General features: G+C 42.6%; 1 protein-coding gene across 1 annotated transcript; it reads left to right on the top strand.

The window, feature by feature from the left end:
* Positions 1–4,812: 4,812 nt before the first annotated feature.
* LOC135526269 (hatching enzyme 1.2-like) lies at positions 4,813–5,653 on the top strand. The gene has a single exon (XM_064954496.1). The coding sequence runs from the start codon at positions 4,813–4,815 to the stop codon at positions 5,620–5,622; it is 810 nt and encodes a 269-aa protein (XP_064810568.1). The 3' UTR covers positions 5,623–5,653.
* Positions 5,654–16,491: the final 10,838 nt, after the last annotated feature.

The following is a 16,491-nucleotide window of genomic DNA, read 5'->3' as shown; positions in this document are numbered from 1 at the left end:
CATCACAATGTGTGTGTGAGCGGTTTGCCCCTCATCACAGTGTGTGTGTGTGTGTGTGTGTGTGTGTGTGTGTGTGTTTGTGAGAGCAGTTTGCCCCTCGTCAAAGTGTGTGTGTGTGTGTGAGAGCGGTTTGCCCCTCGTCACAGTGTGTGTGTGTGTGTGTGTGTGTGTGTGTGTGTGTGTGTGTGTGTGTGTGTGTGTGTGTGTGTGCGGTTTTCCCCTCGTCACAGTGTGTGTGAGCAGTTTGTCCCTCGTCACAATGTGTGTGTGTGAGCGATTGGCCCCTCATCACAATGTGTGTGTGAGCGGTTTGCCCCTCATCACAGTGTGTGTGTGTGTGTGTGTGTGTGTGTGTGTGTGTGTGTGTGTGTGTGTGTGTGTGTGTGTGTGTGTGTGTGAGCAGTTTGCCCCTCGTCACAGTGTGTGTGTTTGTGAGAGCAGTTTGCCCCTCGTTAAAGTGTGTGTGTGTGTGTGTGTGTGTGTGAGAGCGGTTTGCCCCTCGTCACAGTGTGTGTGTGTGTGTGTGTGTGTGTGTGTGTGTGTGTGTGTGTGTGTGTGTGTGTGTGTGAGCAGTTTGTCCCTCGTCACAATGTGTGTGTGTGTGTGTGCGCGTGTGTGTGTGTGTGTGTGTGTGTGTGTGTGTGTGTGTGTGTGTGTGTGTGTGTGTGTGTGTGTGTGAGAGCGGTTTGCCCCTCGTCACAGTGTGTGTGTGTGTGTGTGTGTGCGTGTGTGTGTGTGTGGTGTGTGTGAGCAGTTTGTGCCTCGTCACAGTGTGTTTGTGTGTGTGAGCGGTTTGTCCCTCGTCACAGTGTGTGTGTGTGTGTGTGTGTGTGTGAGCAGTTTGTCCCTCGTCACAATGTGTGTGTGTGAGCGATTGGCCCCTCATCACAATGTGTGTGTGTGAGCGGTTTGCCCCTCATCACAGTGTGTGTGTGTGTGAGAGAGGTTTGCCCCTCCTCACAGTGTGTGTGTGTGTGTGTGTGTGTGTGTGTGTGTGTGTGTGTGTGTGTGTGTGTGTGTGTGTGTGATCGGTTTGCCCCTCGTCACAGTGTGTGTGTGATTGGTTTGCCCCTCGTCACAGTGTGTGTGTGTGATTGGTTTTCCCCTCGTCACAGTGTGCTACTTAACAATAATTGGGTCACATTTCAAATGAGCCAATGCAGAAAAAGCTTCCCTCTCTACCACAAGAGAACATATACCACCCAGTATTCTCTAAGGGGGTTGTCACAAGGGAACAATCACTTTATAGTCTTGTGGGAAAATGCGGTAATTTTAGTTCAACTACACCCTTAAAACAACCTTACTACATAAAGATGTATTGTAAGTTACTCTGGTAAAAGTTGCTAAATGACTCAAATCTAAATATAATTCAAACTGAATTTAAGTCAATATAATATATCTCAACAAAATGTTCATTTTCTGCTCATGGAGTCTGTTCTCGCAGAGCTCTCTCTCTGCCTCCTGTTTTCAAGGTGAACATTTCAGGGCAAACTCAGTCAAGTCAGTTTATCTCTCCCTGTGATTTCACTCCTCCGAGGTGATCCCCTCTTCCAGACAAGAGAGTGTGTGTGTAAGAGACAGGTTGCGTCCCAAATGGCCACATATTCCTTATGTAGTGCACTACGTTTGACCAGAGACATACAGTATGGACCCTGGTCAAAAGTAGTGGGATTTGGGATACAGCCAGAGAGTGTAGAGCTGGCATGTGGGAGCCTGGACAGCCCACACAAATACCCTGATCTATGTCTGTGTGTGCAGTCATCAGACAGAGCACCACAGTCTGTGCTTTGTACCAAACACACACTCTGTCATGAAGATGAACTCTCCCACACACACACACACACACACACACACACACACACACACACACACACACACACACACACACACACACACACACACACACACACACACTACTACTCTAGTCAACCCTGTAACTTGAACAAAACCCATCAGATGTGCATTAATACTCATATCTCTGACAGGTTGAGGGAGGCTTGCTAATACACAGTCCCTACAAGATCCAATATTGATAATGATTTGGGAAACTCTACAGCAGGGGTGTTCAACTCTTACCCTACGAGGTCCGGAGCCTGCTACTTCTCTGTTCTACCTGATAATGACTTGGGAAACTCTACAGCAGGGGTGTTCAACTCTTACCCTACGAGGTCCGGAGCCTGCTACTTCTCTGTTCTACCTGATAATGATTTGGGAAACTCTACAGCAGGGGTGTTCAACTCTTAACCTACGAGGTCCGGAGCCTGCTACTTCTCTGTTCTACCTGATAATGACTTGGGAAACTCTACAGCAGGGGTGTTCAACTCTTAACCTACGAGGTCCGGAGCCTGCTACGTCTCTGTTCTACCTGATAATGATTTGGGAAACTCTACAGCAGGGGTGTTCAACTCTTAACCTACGAGGTCCGGAGCCTGCTACTTCTCTGTTCTACCTGATAATGACTTGGGAAACTCTACAGCAGGGGTGTTCAACTCTTAACCTACGAGGTCCGGAGCCTGCTACTTCTCTGTTCTACCTGATAATGACTTGCACCCACCTGGTGTTAGTTAGTTTGCACCAGTATAGGCTGTTTAGGTTTTCTTGTTATGTTTATTGTTTTTGTACTGTTCGTGTTCTTTTTTTCATTAAACATGAATCTAAATAGCCACGCTGCATTTTGGTCCGCCTCTCCTTCACCAAAAGAAAACCGTTACAGTAGTGCACTACATAGGGGGAGGGCTAGTCAAAAGTATCGCTCTACAGATGCTGTATCTTAATTCGATCCTCCTATTGCAGGAAACTTCATGCACAGCAGGAAATGCAAACTTGCAGTGTATTCAAGGATGGTAATTTCCACTTTAAAATTTCAGACTTCATTTTCCCTTATGAAAATGTATCAACCACCTACAAAAATGTCCATGAATTATAATCCATAATCCATAAGAGCAAATGACTTAAATGTAAATGTAAATGATAATCCACATTATAATTCATTTTTCCTGTTGCGCACGATTCTCTTCCTGGTGTAGCAAACGGGCTCACATTAAGATCCTACATCTGTATCTAGGGAATATGGTGGCATTAGAGACCATAGTCTGTCTTGATCATCTCACTCCCATGGATGTTATATGAATCTCTGTATGTGATAAGAGGGGTGCTATCTGCCGTACCACAAGAGTAGAGTCAACCCACAGTCGTTTAACTAAGCTTGAACATGACAGCGGTGCAATGAAGACATATTAACCAGGTTACTAAGGAGTACAAAAATCAAAGGAAAAATAAATAGAAGCTTTGCACTTGTTGATAAGGTAGAATAATTTAAACAAACTTAACACGGGTGGCTTTTAACCCTTAGACTACTAGTCATTTCTATGTGAATGTACCATTAGGGAGGGTGAGTAGAGTAGAGTGATGGTTCACCATAGGGGAGTGTGTAGCTTTCAGCCATATTCAGATCTTTATCCTTGAAGTGCAGTTGATCCAAGGTCGTCCCTCACACTGTGTAGCTTATTCAGTGTGAAGCAGAACGTATGGAGACAGTGTCTGTATGTCAGGCCCATGGACATACATCAGGCCCAGTTCTCCTCGCCCTCTCACCTCAGGCGGGATGAATGAAGACGAGGAACTGTGGTTATGTCTGATGATGTGGTGTAGGAAGGAGGAGCGAGCGTACCAGTGTGTGGCACACACATGTAGATAAATACTGGAGGATGAATTACAGTATGTGAGAAAGAGAGAGAGAGAGAGAGAGAGAGAGAGAGAGAGGAGAGAGAGAGAGAGAGAGAGAGAGAGAGAGGGATATGGGGAGGGAGAGAGAGATGGAGAAGGAGAGGGGGAGGGAGAGAGGGAGAGAAAGGGCAAGGGTGAGAGGGCGAGAGAGAGAGAGGGAGAGGGAGAGGGAGAGAGCGAGGGAGGGAGAGGGAATGAGGGAGATATACACAGAGAGAGATACTCAGCCTCTTCTCTATCTGTTGTGTACTCACCCACTCCGTCACCACCCACTTACACCATTCACAATCCTCAACCATTTTAGGATCTCTGCAGTGCTGCTATGGGGTCTAACAGAATCAAAAACAGCATTCCTGTCCCTCCACTCTTCCATAACCCTACAAACACCAGCCCCAGACACACAGTCTATGTGTATCCAGTACAATGTATTCAGCACAGCTAGGATTGGAATGATTGGGCATAAGGCCTTTAAAACGCTGTATTAACGTAAACTGGATTATTGAATGAAATGAAATTGTTACCACTTGTGGACTATACAGTATTGTCTGTCCTTTACCATGTTTCTAGTCACTAAGACTTCAATGCCTCAACCAGGCTACAGTGGCCTCAGAGTAGGGCAATTACAATCAGAGTTTCTGGTTTAGGAATGTGTGGGGAGAGTGTCTGGTCTGGTGGTGGCGCATCATAAAGACTGTAGCAGCATAGCTGGACAACTCCTACAGCTCTGGTATAGATACATTACATTACCTGAACAACTTGAATAGACACGGCTAACTACTCTGTCTGAAGATTACGTAGTCATTCTGAATTACCCATACATGCATCAGTACAGACGTTGGTTGATATGAAACTGATACAACTTTCAACTGAACAATGGGAACAGTGAAGCATTTGCTACTTTGGGTACAGAGAGTGATGACCAGCAGGTTCAGCCAGTTCAAGGCTGGATTGGTCACGAGTTGAGGCTTCTGAGAATGTTGTGTCCTGTGTCATCTGGGTCTTCGTCAGGCATCCGGCTGGCCGGTCTGTCCCCCACAGCCACAGCGAAAGAGGACACCCAAACAGTCTCTCCAACTGCTAAGAAAAATGGCCTACCTTCTTTCTCTCTCCTTCTTCCTCCTCTTCCTAGGACTCACACAGGCCCACCCTCTCCAGCTTGATGAGAAGGATGAGATGGTCTTCACAGAAGACCCAGATGATCTGGTGGACATCACCACCAGGATCCTGGAGACCAACAATGGCACCACAGAGATGCTGATGGAAGGAGACGTCATGGTCCCCAGAACCAGGACTGCCATCAGGTGCTTGTGGTCCAACAAATGTCTCTGGGAGAAGAAGAAGTCAGAGAACCTCGTCAAGGTTCCTTACACGCTCAGCTCAGATTTTGACTCTTACTCCCAGGGGAAGATCAAGCACGCCATGAACACCTTCCACACCAAGACCTGCGTGCGCTTCGTCCAACGTAGCAACCAGAGGGACTACCTCAGCATCGAAAGCAGATCCGGCTGTTCTTCATGGGTTGGAAAAACCGGAGGTAAGCAGCTCGTATCCCTCGAAAAAGGAGGGTGTGTTTACCACGGTACCATCCAGCACGAGCTGCTCCACGCTCTGGGTTTCTACCACGAACAGAACAGGAGTGACCGCGACAAGTACATCAGGATCAACTGGGAGTATGTTGAACGCGGGGAGGAGCCCAACTTCGACAAAGAGGACACCAACAACCTGGACATTCCCTATGACTACTCCTCCGTCATGCATTATAATAGATGGTCGTTCAGCACTGTGTATAGGAAGGAGACGATCACTCCTATTCCTGACGCCACTGTGCCCATCGGACAGAGCTTGGGGATGTCTGCGATCGACGTTCAGAGGGTTAACAAACTCTACAGGTGTTAAAGGGAGGGAAAGGTTGGAGCTGAATCTGATGTCGGAATCTGATGTCTGAATCTGATGTCCGATGTCTGAATCTGATGTCTGAATTTGATGTCTGAATCTGATGTCGGAATCTGATGTCTGAATCTGATGTCTGATCTGAATCTGATGTCTGATGTCTGAATCTGATGTCTGATGTCTGAATCTGATGTCTGATGTCTGAATCTGATGTCTGAAATCTGATGTCTGAATCTGATGTCTGATGTCTGAATCTGATGTCTGAATCTGATGTCTGAATCTGATGTCTGAATCTGATGTCTGAATCTGATGTCTGATGTCTGAATCTGATGTCTGAATCTGATGTCTGAATCTGATGTCTGAATCTGATGTCTGAATCTGATGTCTGAATCTGATGTCTGATGTCTGAATCTGATGTCTGAATCTGATGTCTGAATTTGATGTCTGATGTCTGAATTTGTCTGAATCTGATGTCTGAATCTGATGTCCGATGTCTGAATCTGATGTCTGAATTTGATGTCGGACTGTCAATGTTAAAATGATCTGGCATTGTGTTGTTTGAAGGCAACGTGAGGTTAACTTTTTGTCATGTTCATTACCAGATAGTAATGGAAATAAAAATAAATCTCATGAGGAAGCACATAAGTCCTCTATCTTTCTTTTGTCAAGTCATTTCAGTCAATTGTCCACACTACATCATTTAGTGTAGGGTTAGGGTTATGGTTATGGTTATGGTTAGGGTTATGGTTAATGTTGAGCCAGGGGATGAACATGAACCTAGGGTTAGGGTTAGGGTTATGGTTAGGGTTGAGCCAGGGGATGAACATGAACCTAGAGTTAGGGTTAGGGTTATTTAGGGTTGAGCCAGGGGATGAACATGAACCTAGAGTTAGAGTTAGGGTTATGGTTAGGGTTATGGTTAGGGTTAGGGATGGTTAGGGTGAACCTTAGGGTTATGGTTAGGGTTAGGGTTATGGTTAGGGTTATGGTTAGGGTTATGGTTATGGTTGAGCCAGGGGATGAACATGAACCTAGAGTTAGAGTTAGGGTTATGGTTAGGGTTATGGTTAGGGTTAGGGTTATGGTTAGGGTTGAGCCAGGGGATGAACATGAACCTAGAGTTAGGGTTAGGGTTATGGTTAGGGTTGAGCCAGGGGATGAACATGAACCTAGAGTTAGGGTTAGGGTTCGGGTTATGGTTAGGGTTAGGGTTATGGTTAGGGTTGAGCCAGGGGATGAACATGAACCTGGAGTTAGGGTTAGGGTTAGGGTTATGGTTAGGGTTATGGTTAGGGTTGAGCCAGGGGATGAACATGAACCTGGAGTTAGGGTTAGGGTTAGGGTTATGGTTAGGGTTATGGTTAGGGTTGAGCCAGGGGATGAACATGAACCTGGAGTTAGGGTTAGGGTTATGGTTAGGGTTATGGTTAGGGTTAGGGTTATGGTTAGGGTTTAGTCAGGGGATGAACATGAACCTAGAGTTAGGGTTAGGGTTATGGTTAGGGTTATGGTTAGGGTTATGGTTAGGGTTGAGCCAGGTGATGAACATGAACCTGGAGTTAGGGTTAGGGTTAGGGTTATGGTTAGGGTATGGTTAGGGTTGAGCCAGGGGATGAACATGAACCTGGAGTTAGTTAGGGGGTTATGGTTAGGGTTATGGTTAGGGTTGAGCCAGGGGATGAACATGAACCTGGAGTTAGGGTTAGGGTTATGGTTAGGGTTATGGTTATGGTTAGGGTTAGGGTTATGGTTAGGGTTTAGCCAGGGGATGAACATGAACCTAGAGTTAGGGTTAGTTGAACAGTTGTTGATAGTTAATTTGAACATCTATAAATCTTCTGACGGGGGCTGTCCAGATAGTGGGATTCTACTGGTTCACTCCCACTGACCATGCACTTGCAGAGTCTCCATCCATCCTTCTTGTTCTAGACACACTTATCTTCCGGACCCTGGTCCACAGACAGACACACACATTCTCTCTCTGAATCCTGTATATATCTTTTGCCATAGTGGAAGCATACCCTGCGTCTCAAATCACTCTCTATTCCCACATAGTGCCCCACTTTTGACCAGGGCCCATGCCCTATGGTCACTGGTCAAAAATAGTGCACTAAATAGGGAACAGGGTTTAATTTGGGACGCTGGCCATGGACAACGTCCTATCTGTTCAGTGTCATATGTTAATACGGATGAGGATGAGCCACATTTTGAATTACATGTAGAAAGAGCGAGCGATCTTAGGATCTCTGGTACTAGGAGGAATGCATGTGCATGTGAAAGTGCTCTTAAAATGGAACTGGGCATCTTCTTGAGTCCAGTGGAATGAGTGCATTTGGCAAGAGTACAAAGGCAGAGAATACAGTAGATGACATACGGTGGAAGATTTCTTCAAAAGCATATGGATTCTTCCCTTTGCCATTAGGTCTATCTCTTCCATCTAATAGCACTGGTTCTGTTATGAAGACTCACCTCATGCATTTTAAAGTATAGAAATGACTCAAAGCCAAAGAAAATGTTAAATGGAAGCAAGGAGGTTGATTTTGCTCCTATCTTCCTTTACATCTGTAGAGCTATAATGGAGCTATGGAACACTCCTAAATCAATATGATTACAATGGAACTATAGAACACTTGTAACAGACGTCTTCGGGAGAAAGCGAGGAGGACCAAAGCGCAGCGTGGTTAGTGTTCATCTTTTTAATAAGAAACTGAACACTTCAAAAATACAAAACAACAAAGTGACAACCGAAACAGTTCTATCTGGTGCAGACACACAAAGACTGAAAATAACCACCCACAAAACACAAAGGAAAACAGGCTACCTGAACCTATAGAGGAGGGTCAGGGGGGCGTCTGTCCGCGGTGGCGGCTCTGGCGCGGACCCCACTTCACCACAGTTTTTGTCCGCCTCGTCAACCGCCTCAGTTGCCTCTTACGAGCGGCAACCCTCGCCGCCGACCTCGGACTGGGGACCCTAGAAATGGGTCCCGAATGGACGGGAGACTCCGGCGGCTCAGGACAGACAGGCGACTCCGGCGGCTCAGGACAGACGGGACTCCGGCGGCTCAGGACAGACAGGAGACTCCGGCGGCTCAGGACAGACGGGAGACTCCGGCGGCTCAGGACAGACGGGAGACTCCGGCGGCTCAGGACAGACAGGCGACTCCGGCGGCTCAGGACAGACGGGAGACTCCGGCGGCTCAGGACAGACAGGAGACTCCGGCGGCTCAGGACAGACGGGAGACTCCGGCGGCTCAGGACAGACGGGAGACTCTGGCGGCTCAGGACAGACGGGAGACTCTGGCGGCTCAGGACAGACGGGCGACGGCTCAGGACAGACGGGCGACTCTCAGGACGACGCTCAGGACAGACGGGAGACTCTGGGACAGACGGGAGACTCTGGCGGCTCAGGACAGACGGGCGACTCCGGCGGCTCAGGACAGACGGGCAACTCTGGCGGCTCAGGACAGACGGGAGACTCTAGCAGCTCCGGACAGACGGGAGACTCTAGCAGCTCAGGACAGGAGGAAGGCTCTGGCAGCGCTGGACAGGCGGGAGCACCTGTAGGCAGAAGACGGAGAGACTGGTGCGGGGGGCTGCCACCGGAGGGCTGGTGCGTGGAGGTGGCACTGGATAGACTGGACCGTGCAGGCGCACTGGAGCTCTTGAGCACCGAGCCTGCCCAACCTTACCTGGTTGAATGCTCCCGGTAGCCAGGCCAGTACGGCGAGGGGGAATAGCCCGCACTGGGCTGTGCTGGCGAACCGGGGACAAAGAGAGGAGGACACAAGTGCAGCGTGGTTAGTGTTCATCTTGTTAATAAGAAACTGAACACTTCAAAAATACAAAACCACAAAGTGACAACCGAAACAGTTCTATCTGGTTTAGACACATAAAGACTGAAAATAACCACCCACAAAACACAAAGGAAAACAGGCTACCTAAATATGGTTCTCAATCAGGGACATCGATAGACAGCTGCCTCTGATTGAGAACCATATCAGGCCAAACACAGAAATAGAAAATATAGAAAAACTAACATAGACTGTCCACCCCAACCCACGCCCTGACCATACTAAATAAAGACAAAACAAAGGACTAAAGGTTAGAACGTGGCAACACTCCTAAATCAATATGACTATAATGGAACTATAGAACAATCCTAAATCAATATGACTATAATGGAACTATAGAACACTCCTAAATCAATATGACTATAATGGAACTATAGAACACTCCTAAATCAATATGACTATAATGGAGTTCTGGAACACTCCTAAATCAATATGACTACAATGGAACTATAGAACACTCCTAAATCAATATGACTATAATGGAACTATAGAACACTCCTAAATCAATATGACTATAATGGAGTTCTGGAACACTCCTAAATCAATATGTCTATAATGGAGTTCTGGAACACTCCTAAATCAATATGACTATAATGGAGTTCTGAGACACTCCTAAATCAATATGACTATAATGGAGTTCTGAAACACTCCTAAATCATTATGACTATAATGGAGTTCTGAACCACTCCTAAATCAACATGACTATAATAGAACTATGGAACACTCCTAAATCAACATGACTATAATAGAACTATGGAACACTCCTAAATCAGTATGACTATAATAGAACTATGGAACACTCCTAAATCAATATGACTATAATAGAACTATGGAACACTCCTAAATCAACATGACTATAATAGAACTATGGAACACTCCTAAATCAACATGACTATAATAGAACTATGGAACACTCCTAAATCAACATGACTATAATAGAACTATGGAACACTCCTAAATCAACATGACTATAATAGAACTATGGAACACTCCTAAATCAATATGACTATAATATTTTATTTAACTAGCCAGTTAAGAACAGATTCTTATTTACAATGACAGCCTACTCCGGCCAAACCCTCCTCTAAGCCGGATGACACTGGGCCAATTTTGCGCCGCCCTATGGGACTTCCGATCACGGCCGGTTGTGATACAGCCTGGGATTGAACCAGGGTCTGTAGTGAAGCCTCTAGCACTGAGATGCAGTGCTTTAGACCACTGCTCCACTTGGGAGCCCTATTGTATTGGGATACAAACAAGATATCCGACAGCTGTAACGTTGGAGAAGCTCCAGAACGGTTGTGGTCTGGGAGAATTCGTTTTTCCAAAGACGTTTCTCTTTGTGCTCTTGAGAGGACACGCAGTGACCAAAGTGTCAAATCAACCTGATTAGATTTGACATGTTGATGTAGCATTTCTGGAGAGGAAACTGAAAGCAAGACAACACTACAATACTGTATATAGTCCATCTATGACATCTTTATAAACTCTTCATTTTTTTTGCACAAGAGCTGAATCGTGGTATCACCCTCCATATAAAACTACAGTTCTCTACTGAACTACAGTCTCAGCAATAACTCCTGGACATATCTTGAATCGTGGCTGTAAAACGGGACTGCATAAATCCTCTCAAAGACCCAAAGACACCTCCAATGACAACAGTACAGTTGTGTAGAGACTTGGCTTGCCTTTTCTCCCTCTGTTGCTCAGTTTGAGATGGATAGTAGTCTCTCGTGACATATTTGGTTCTGGGTTTGGAAATTAGATGGATAGATACGCTTGTCTCTGGGAACGCATATATGTTTGATGTGGGATTTGCCCATGAAAAATAAAAAGCAAGCCGGCCGGGGAGTCGAGACGAGCATCCGGGACTGCATCATGAATGCACCCTATTCCATTTTTAGTGCACTACTTTTGACCAAGGGTGCCATTGGGGATGCAAAGCGGGACACTGGGAAACAATGTCTCAGACACTCAGGGGGAATCATGTATGTGGGGGACGGACACAGGAGCACACAGCCGCCCCAAAGATAGAACCGACTGACATCTCCATATCTCTCAGCCTTGCATGGCCTTGCAAAAATGTGCCCCCCTGTTGAATTGTGTGTTCACACAGGGTGCATGGACACGGGAAACAGGCAGGGTCTGGGGCTCGTAATGGGCCAGATACCTTCATGTCTTGTACATCACGGCAGTGGTTCTCACAGATACAGTTTAGTCGTCCAGGTTTTTGTTCCAGTTTAGATTCATTCATTCTCCCTGTTCTCTTCTCAACACAATCCAGTGGGGTTCTCCCTGTAGTTGAAGAAGAATCAGACAGGTTTGTTAACCATTGCCAAACCCAACAGTGAAATCATATACACCACAGCTCACAGTACATTGAGTATGCTCATCCAAGCGTGGAGAGAGGGGATGGAGGGATGGAGTGGAGAGGTATTGGGTTCTGCCCCCAGAGACAAGACACTCTGGAGGGGCTATATATTGTAAAACCTCTGCCAGCTGCACCGGACAACCCTGCCTGGGTTCAAATCATCTTTGTTTTCTTTCAAACCCATTCACTGTGCTTGATTGAGCTTACCTGACGCAATAGAACCAATGGAATAGTCTCAAAAGTGCAAACTCCATCCATCTGGCAGTCCAGACAGACTCTAATAAAACCATCAAACTATTTGAAGGGAAACAAATGCAGTTTGAACCCAGGTCTTCCACTGAGGAGCTCCACTTGAAACGCTGGACAATCCTGAGAAAGGGCAGTATTTCAACCAGCTATAGCAGCTCCACTGTCAACGTGTTACAATACATGGTGGATTGATGACATTAAAATCCCACTATGTTGTAGCTGGCAGATAGAGGTGGTGGTGAAAGAACACAATGTCTGCTCAGACATAGTATTCAAATGGGTTTCCAATCTTATAGGAGCAGGGTGGTAATTTGGCTTTAGCGTTTATAATAATACGATTTGAAGTAATTCAATATAAATAATGATACATAAGTGTAGAAAGGTGACAATGGGGGTGCATTGGGAATGTTTTCACTGTGTTTAGTGGGTCTATTGTGGTTACCCACACAGAGAGAGAGCTAGCCTACAGGACCAGGTTGGCTTTCACTGTGTTTAGTGGATCTATTGTGATTACCCACACAGAGAGAGAGCTAGCCTACAGGACCAGGTTGGCTTTCACTGTGTTTAGTGGATCTATTGTGGTTACCCACACAGAGAGAGAGCTAGCCTACAGGACCAGGTTGGTTTTCACTGTGTTTAGTGGGTCTATTGTGATTACCCACACAGAGAGAGAGCTAGCCTACAGGACCAGGTTGGTTTTCACTGTGTTTAGTGGGTCTATTGTGATTACCCACACAGAGAGAGAGCTAGCCTACAGGACCAGGTTGGTTTTCACTGTGTTTAGTGGGTCTATTGTGGTTACCCACACAGAGAGAGAGCTAGCCTATAGGATCAGGTTGGTTTTCACTGTGTTTAGTGGGTCTATTGTGATTACCCACACAGAGAGAGAGCTAGCCTACAGGACCAGGTTGGTTTTCACTGTGTTTAGTGGGTCTATTGTGATTACCCACACAGAGAGAGAGCTAGCCTACAGGATCAGGTTGGTTTTCACTGTATTTACTGTATTCCTATTGGAAACCCACACAGGATATGTAACTTGATGGTCAGTTGGTTATGAAGGGAAAACTATATTCTCCATCCTCCTAATCCCAGGTGCACATTGTCATACTGTAACATATCCCCAACGATAACAAAGTACGCTGTCAACTTCTACTGGAAAAGGGATTTGGCATTATATGTATTGATAGGCCTATATTCTGTAGAAGTCTTCTTCACTTCTCTTATGAGCGAAGACTTGTAGTTAGGGAACTTAATACAGTGATATACACTGAATTTACAAAAAGTTAGGAACACCCTCCTAATACTGAGTTGCACCCCCTTTGTTTCAGAGCAGCCTATGTTCACCGGGGCATGGACTCTACAAGGTGTCGAAGGGCTCCACAGGGATGCTGGCCCATGTTGACTCCAATGCTTCCCACGGTTGTCAAGTCGGCTGGATGAACCATTCTTGATACATACGGGAAACTGCAGTTCTCGACAACTCAAACCGGTGAGCCTTTACTACCATACCCTGTTCTGGGGCACTTACATGTTTTGTCTGAAAGACACACATGCACAATCCGTGTCTCAATTGTCTTCAGGCTTAAACATGTTTTTACACTGTCCCCTCCCCTTCATCTGCACTGATTGAAGTGGATTTGACAAGGGACATCAATAAGGGATCATGGCTTTCACCTGGATTCACATGGTCTTGTCGTGGAAAGTTTAGGTGTTCTTAATGTTTTGTACACTCATTGTACAATACATTAAAAGAAGAACCAAACAAAAGTATTTCATATTGTGAAAGTCACACAGAGGCTGATCTCTCCAGTAAAGCTGTTACTGAAGAAATATTTCTATAATGTCCAGATACTGTTCATGTTAAATGATGTATAGATAATGTTCATGTTGTGGGGTGGCAGGTCCCCAGTGGTTCGAGTGTTGGGCCAGTAACCAAAGGTTGCAAGAGATGAATCACTGTGTTTAGGGGTCTGTCATTCTGCCCCTGAAACAAGGCAGTTAACCCACTGTTCCTAGGTTTGAAAATAAGAATTTATTCTTAACTGATTTACCTAGCTAAATAAAGGTTAAATGGTGTATAAATACTGTTCATGTTAAATTATGTATAGATATTGTTCATGTTAAATGATGTATAAATACTGTTCATGTCTAAATTATGTATAGATACTGTTCATGTTAAATGATGTATAAATACTGTTCATGTTAAATGATGTATAAGTACTGTTCATGTTAAATTATGTATAGATACTGTTCATGTTAAATGATGTATAAATATTATTCATGTTAAATGATGTATAAAAACTGTTCATGTTAAATTATGTATAGTTACTGTTCATGTTAAATTATGTATAAATATTGTTCATGTTAAATGATGTATAACAACTGTTCATGTTAAATGATGTATAACTACTGTTCATTTAAATTATGTATATATACAAAGTTCATGTTAAATGATATATAAAAACTGTTCATGTTAAATTATGTATAGATACTGTTCATGTTAAATGATGTGTAACTACTCCTTCATGTTAAATGATGTATAACTACTGTTCATGTTAAATGATGTATGATGTTAAATGATGTATAACTACTGTTCATGTTAAATGATATATAAAAACTGTTCATGTTAAATTATGTATAGATACTGTTCATGTTAAATGATGTATAACTACGGTTCATGTTAAATGATGTATAACTACTGTTCATGTTAAATGATGTATGATGTTAAATGATGTATAACTACCACATGTTAAATGATGTATAACTACTGTTCATGTTAAATGATGTATGATGTTAAATGATGTATAGATACGGTTCATGTTAAATGATGTATATATACAGTTCATGTTAAATGATGTATATATACTGTTCATGTTAAATGATGTATATATACTGTTCATGTTAAATTATGTATAGATACAGTTCATGTTAAATGATGTATAACTACTGTTCATGTTAAATGATGTATAAATATTATTCATGTTAAATGATGTATAAAAACTGTTCATGTTAAATGATGTATAGATACTGTTCATGTTAAATTATGTATAAATATTGTTCATGTTAAATGATGTATAACAACTGTTCATGTTAAATGATGTATAACTACTGTTCATTTAAATTATGTATATATACTGTTCATGTTAAATGATATATAAAAACTGTTCATGTTAAATTATGTATAGATACTGTTCATGTTAAATGATGTATAACTACATGTTAAATGATGTATAACTACTGTTCATGTTAAATGATGTATGATGTTAAATGATGTATAACTACTGTTCATGTTAAATGATATATAAAAACTGTTCATGTTAAATTATGTATAGATACTGTTCATGTTAAATGATGTATAATACTGTTCATGTTAAATGATGTATAACTACTGTTCATGTTAAATGATGTATGATGTTAAATGATGTATAACTACGGTTCATGTTAAATGATGTATAATACTGTTCATGTTAAATGATGTATGATGTTAAATGATGTATAGATTCTGTTCATGTTAAATGATGTATATATACAGTTCATGTTAAATGATGTATATATACTGTTCATGTTAAATGATGTATATATACAGTTCATGTTAAATTATGTATAGATACAGTTAAAATGATGTATAACTACTGTTCATGTTAAATGATGTATAACTACTGTTCATGTTAAATGATGTATAAATACTGTTCATGTTAAATGATGTATAGATACTGTTCATGTTAAATGATGTATAACTACTGTTCATGTTAAATGATGTATAAATACTGTTCATGTTAAATGATGTATAACTACTGTTCATGTTAAATGATGTATATATACAGTTCATGTTAAATTATGTATAGATACAGTTCATGTTAAATGATGTATAACTACTATTCATGTTAAATGATGTATAGATACGATTGATGTTAAATGATGTATAGATACTGTTCATGTTAAATGATGTATAACTACTATTCATGTTAAATGATGTATAGATACGATTGATGTTAAATGATGTATAACTACTGTTCATGTTAAATGATGTATAACTACTGTTCATGTTAAATGATGTATATATACTGTTCGTGTTAAATGATGTATAGATACTGTTCATGTTAAATGATGTATAAATATTATTCATGTTAAATGATATATAAAAACTGTTCATGTTAAATGATGTATAGATACTGTTCATGTTAAATGATGTATAAATATTGTTCATGTTAAATTATGTATAGATACTGTTCATGTTAAATGATGTATAGATATGGTTCATGTTAAATGATGTATAGATATGGTTCATGTTAAATGATGTATAACTACTGTTCATGTTAAATGATGTATATATACTGTTCATGTTAAATTATGTATATATACTGTTCATGTTAAATTATGTATAACTACTGTTCATTTAAAT

Source organism: Oncorhynchus masou, chromosome 5 (genome assembly GCF_036934945.1).
Source record: "Oncorhynchus masou masou isolate Uvic2021 chromosome 5, UVic_Omas_1.1, whole genome shotgun sequence".
NCBI lineage: Eukaryota > Metazoa > Chordata > Actinopteri > Salmoniformes > Salmonidae > Oncorhynchus > Oncorhynchus masou.
Note: the sequence above shows the minus strand (reverse complement) of the source record. Positions and strands in the feature narration are given on the sequence as shown.

Bases quoted from the DNA above. Each gene is read 5' to 3' on its own strand.
- LOC135526269 (XM_064954496.1), top strand. From the start codon at position 4,813: ATGGCCTACCTTCTTTCTCTCTCCTTCTTCCTCCTCTTCCTAGGACTC.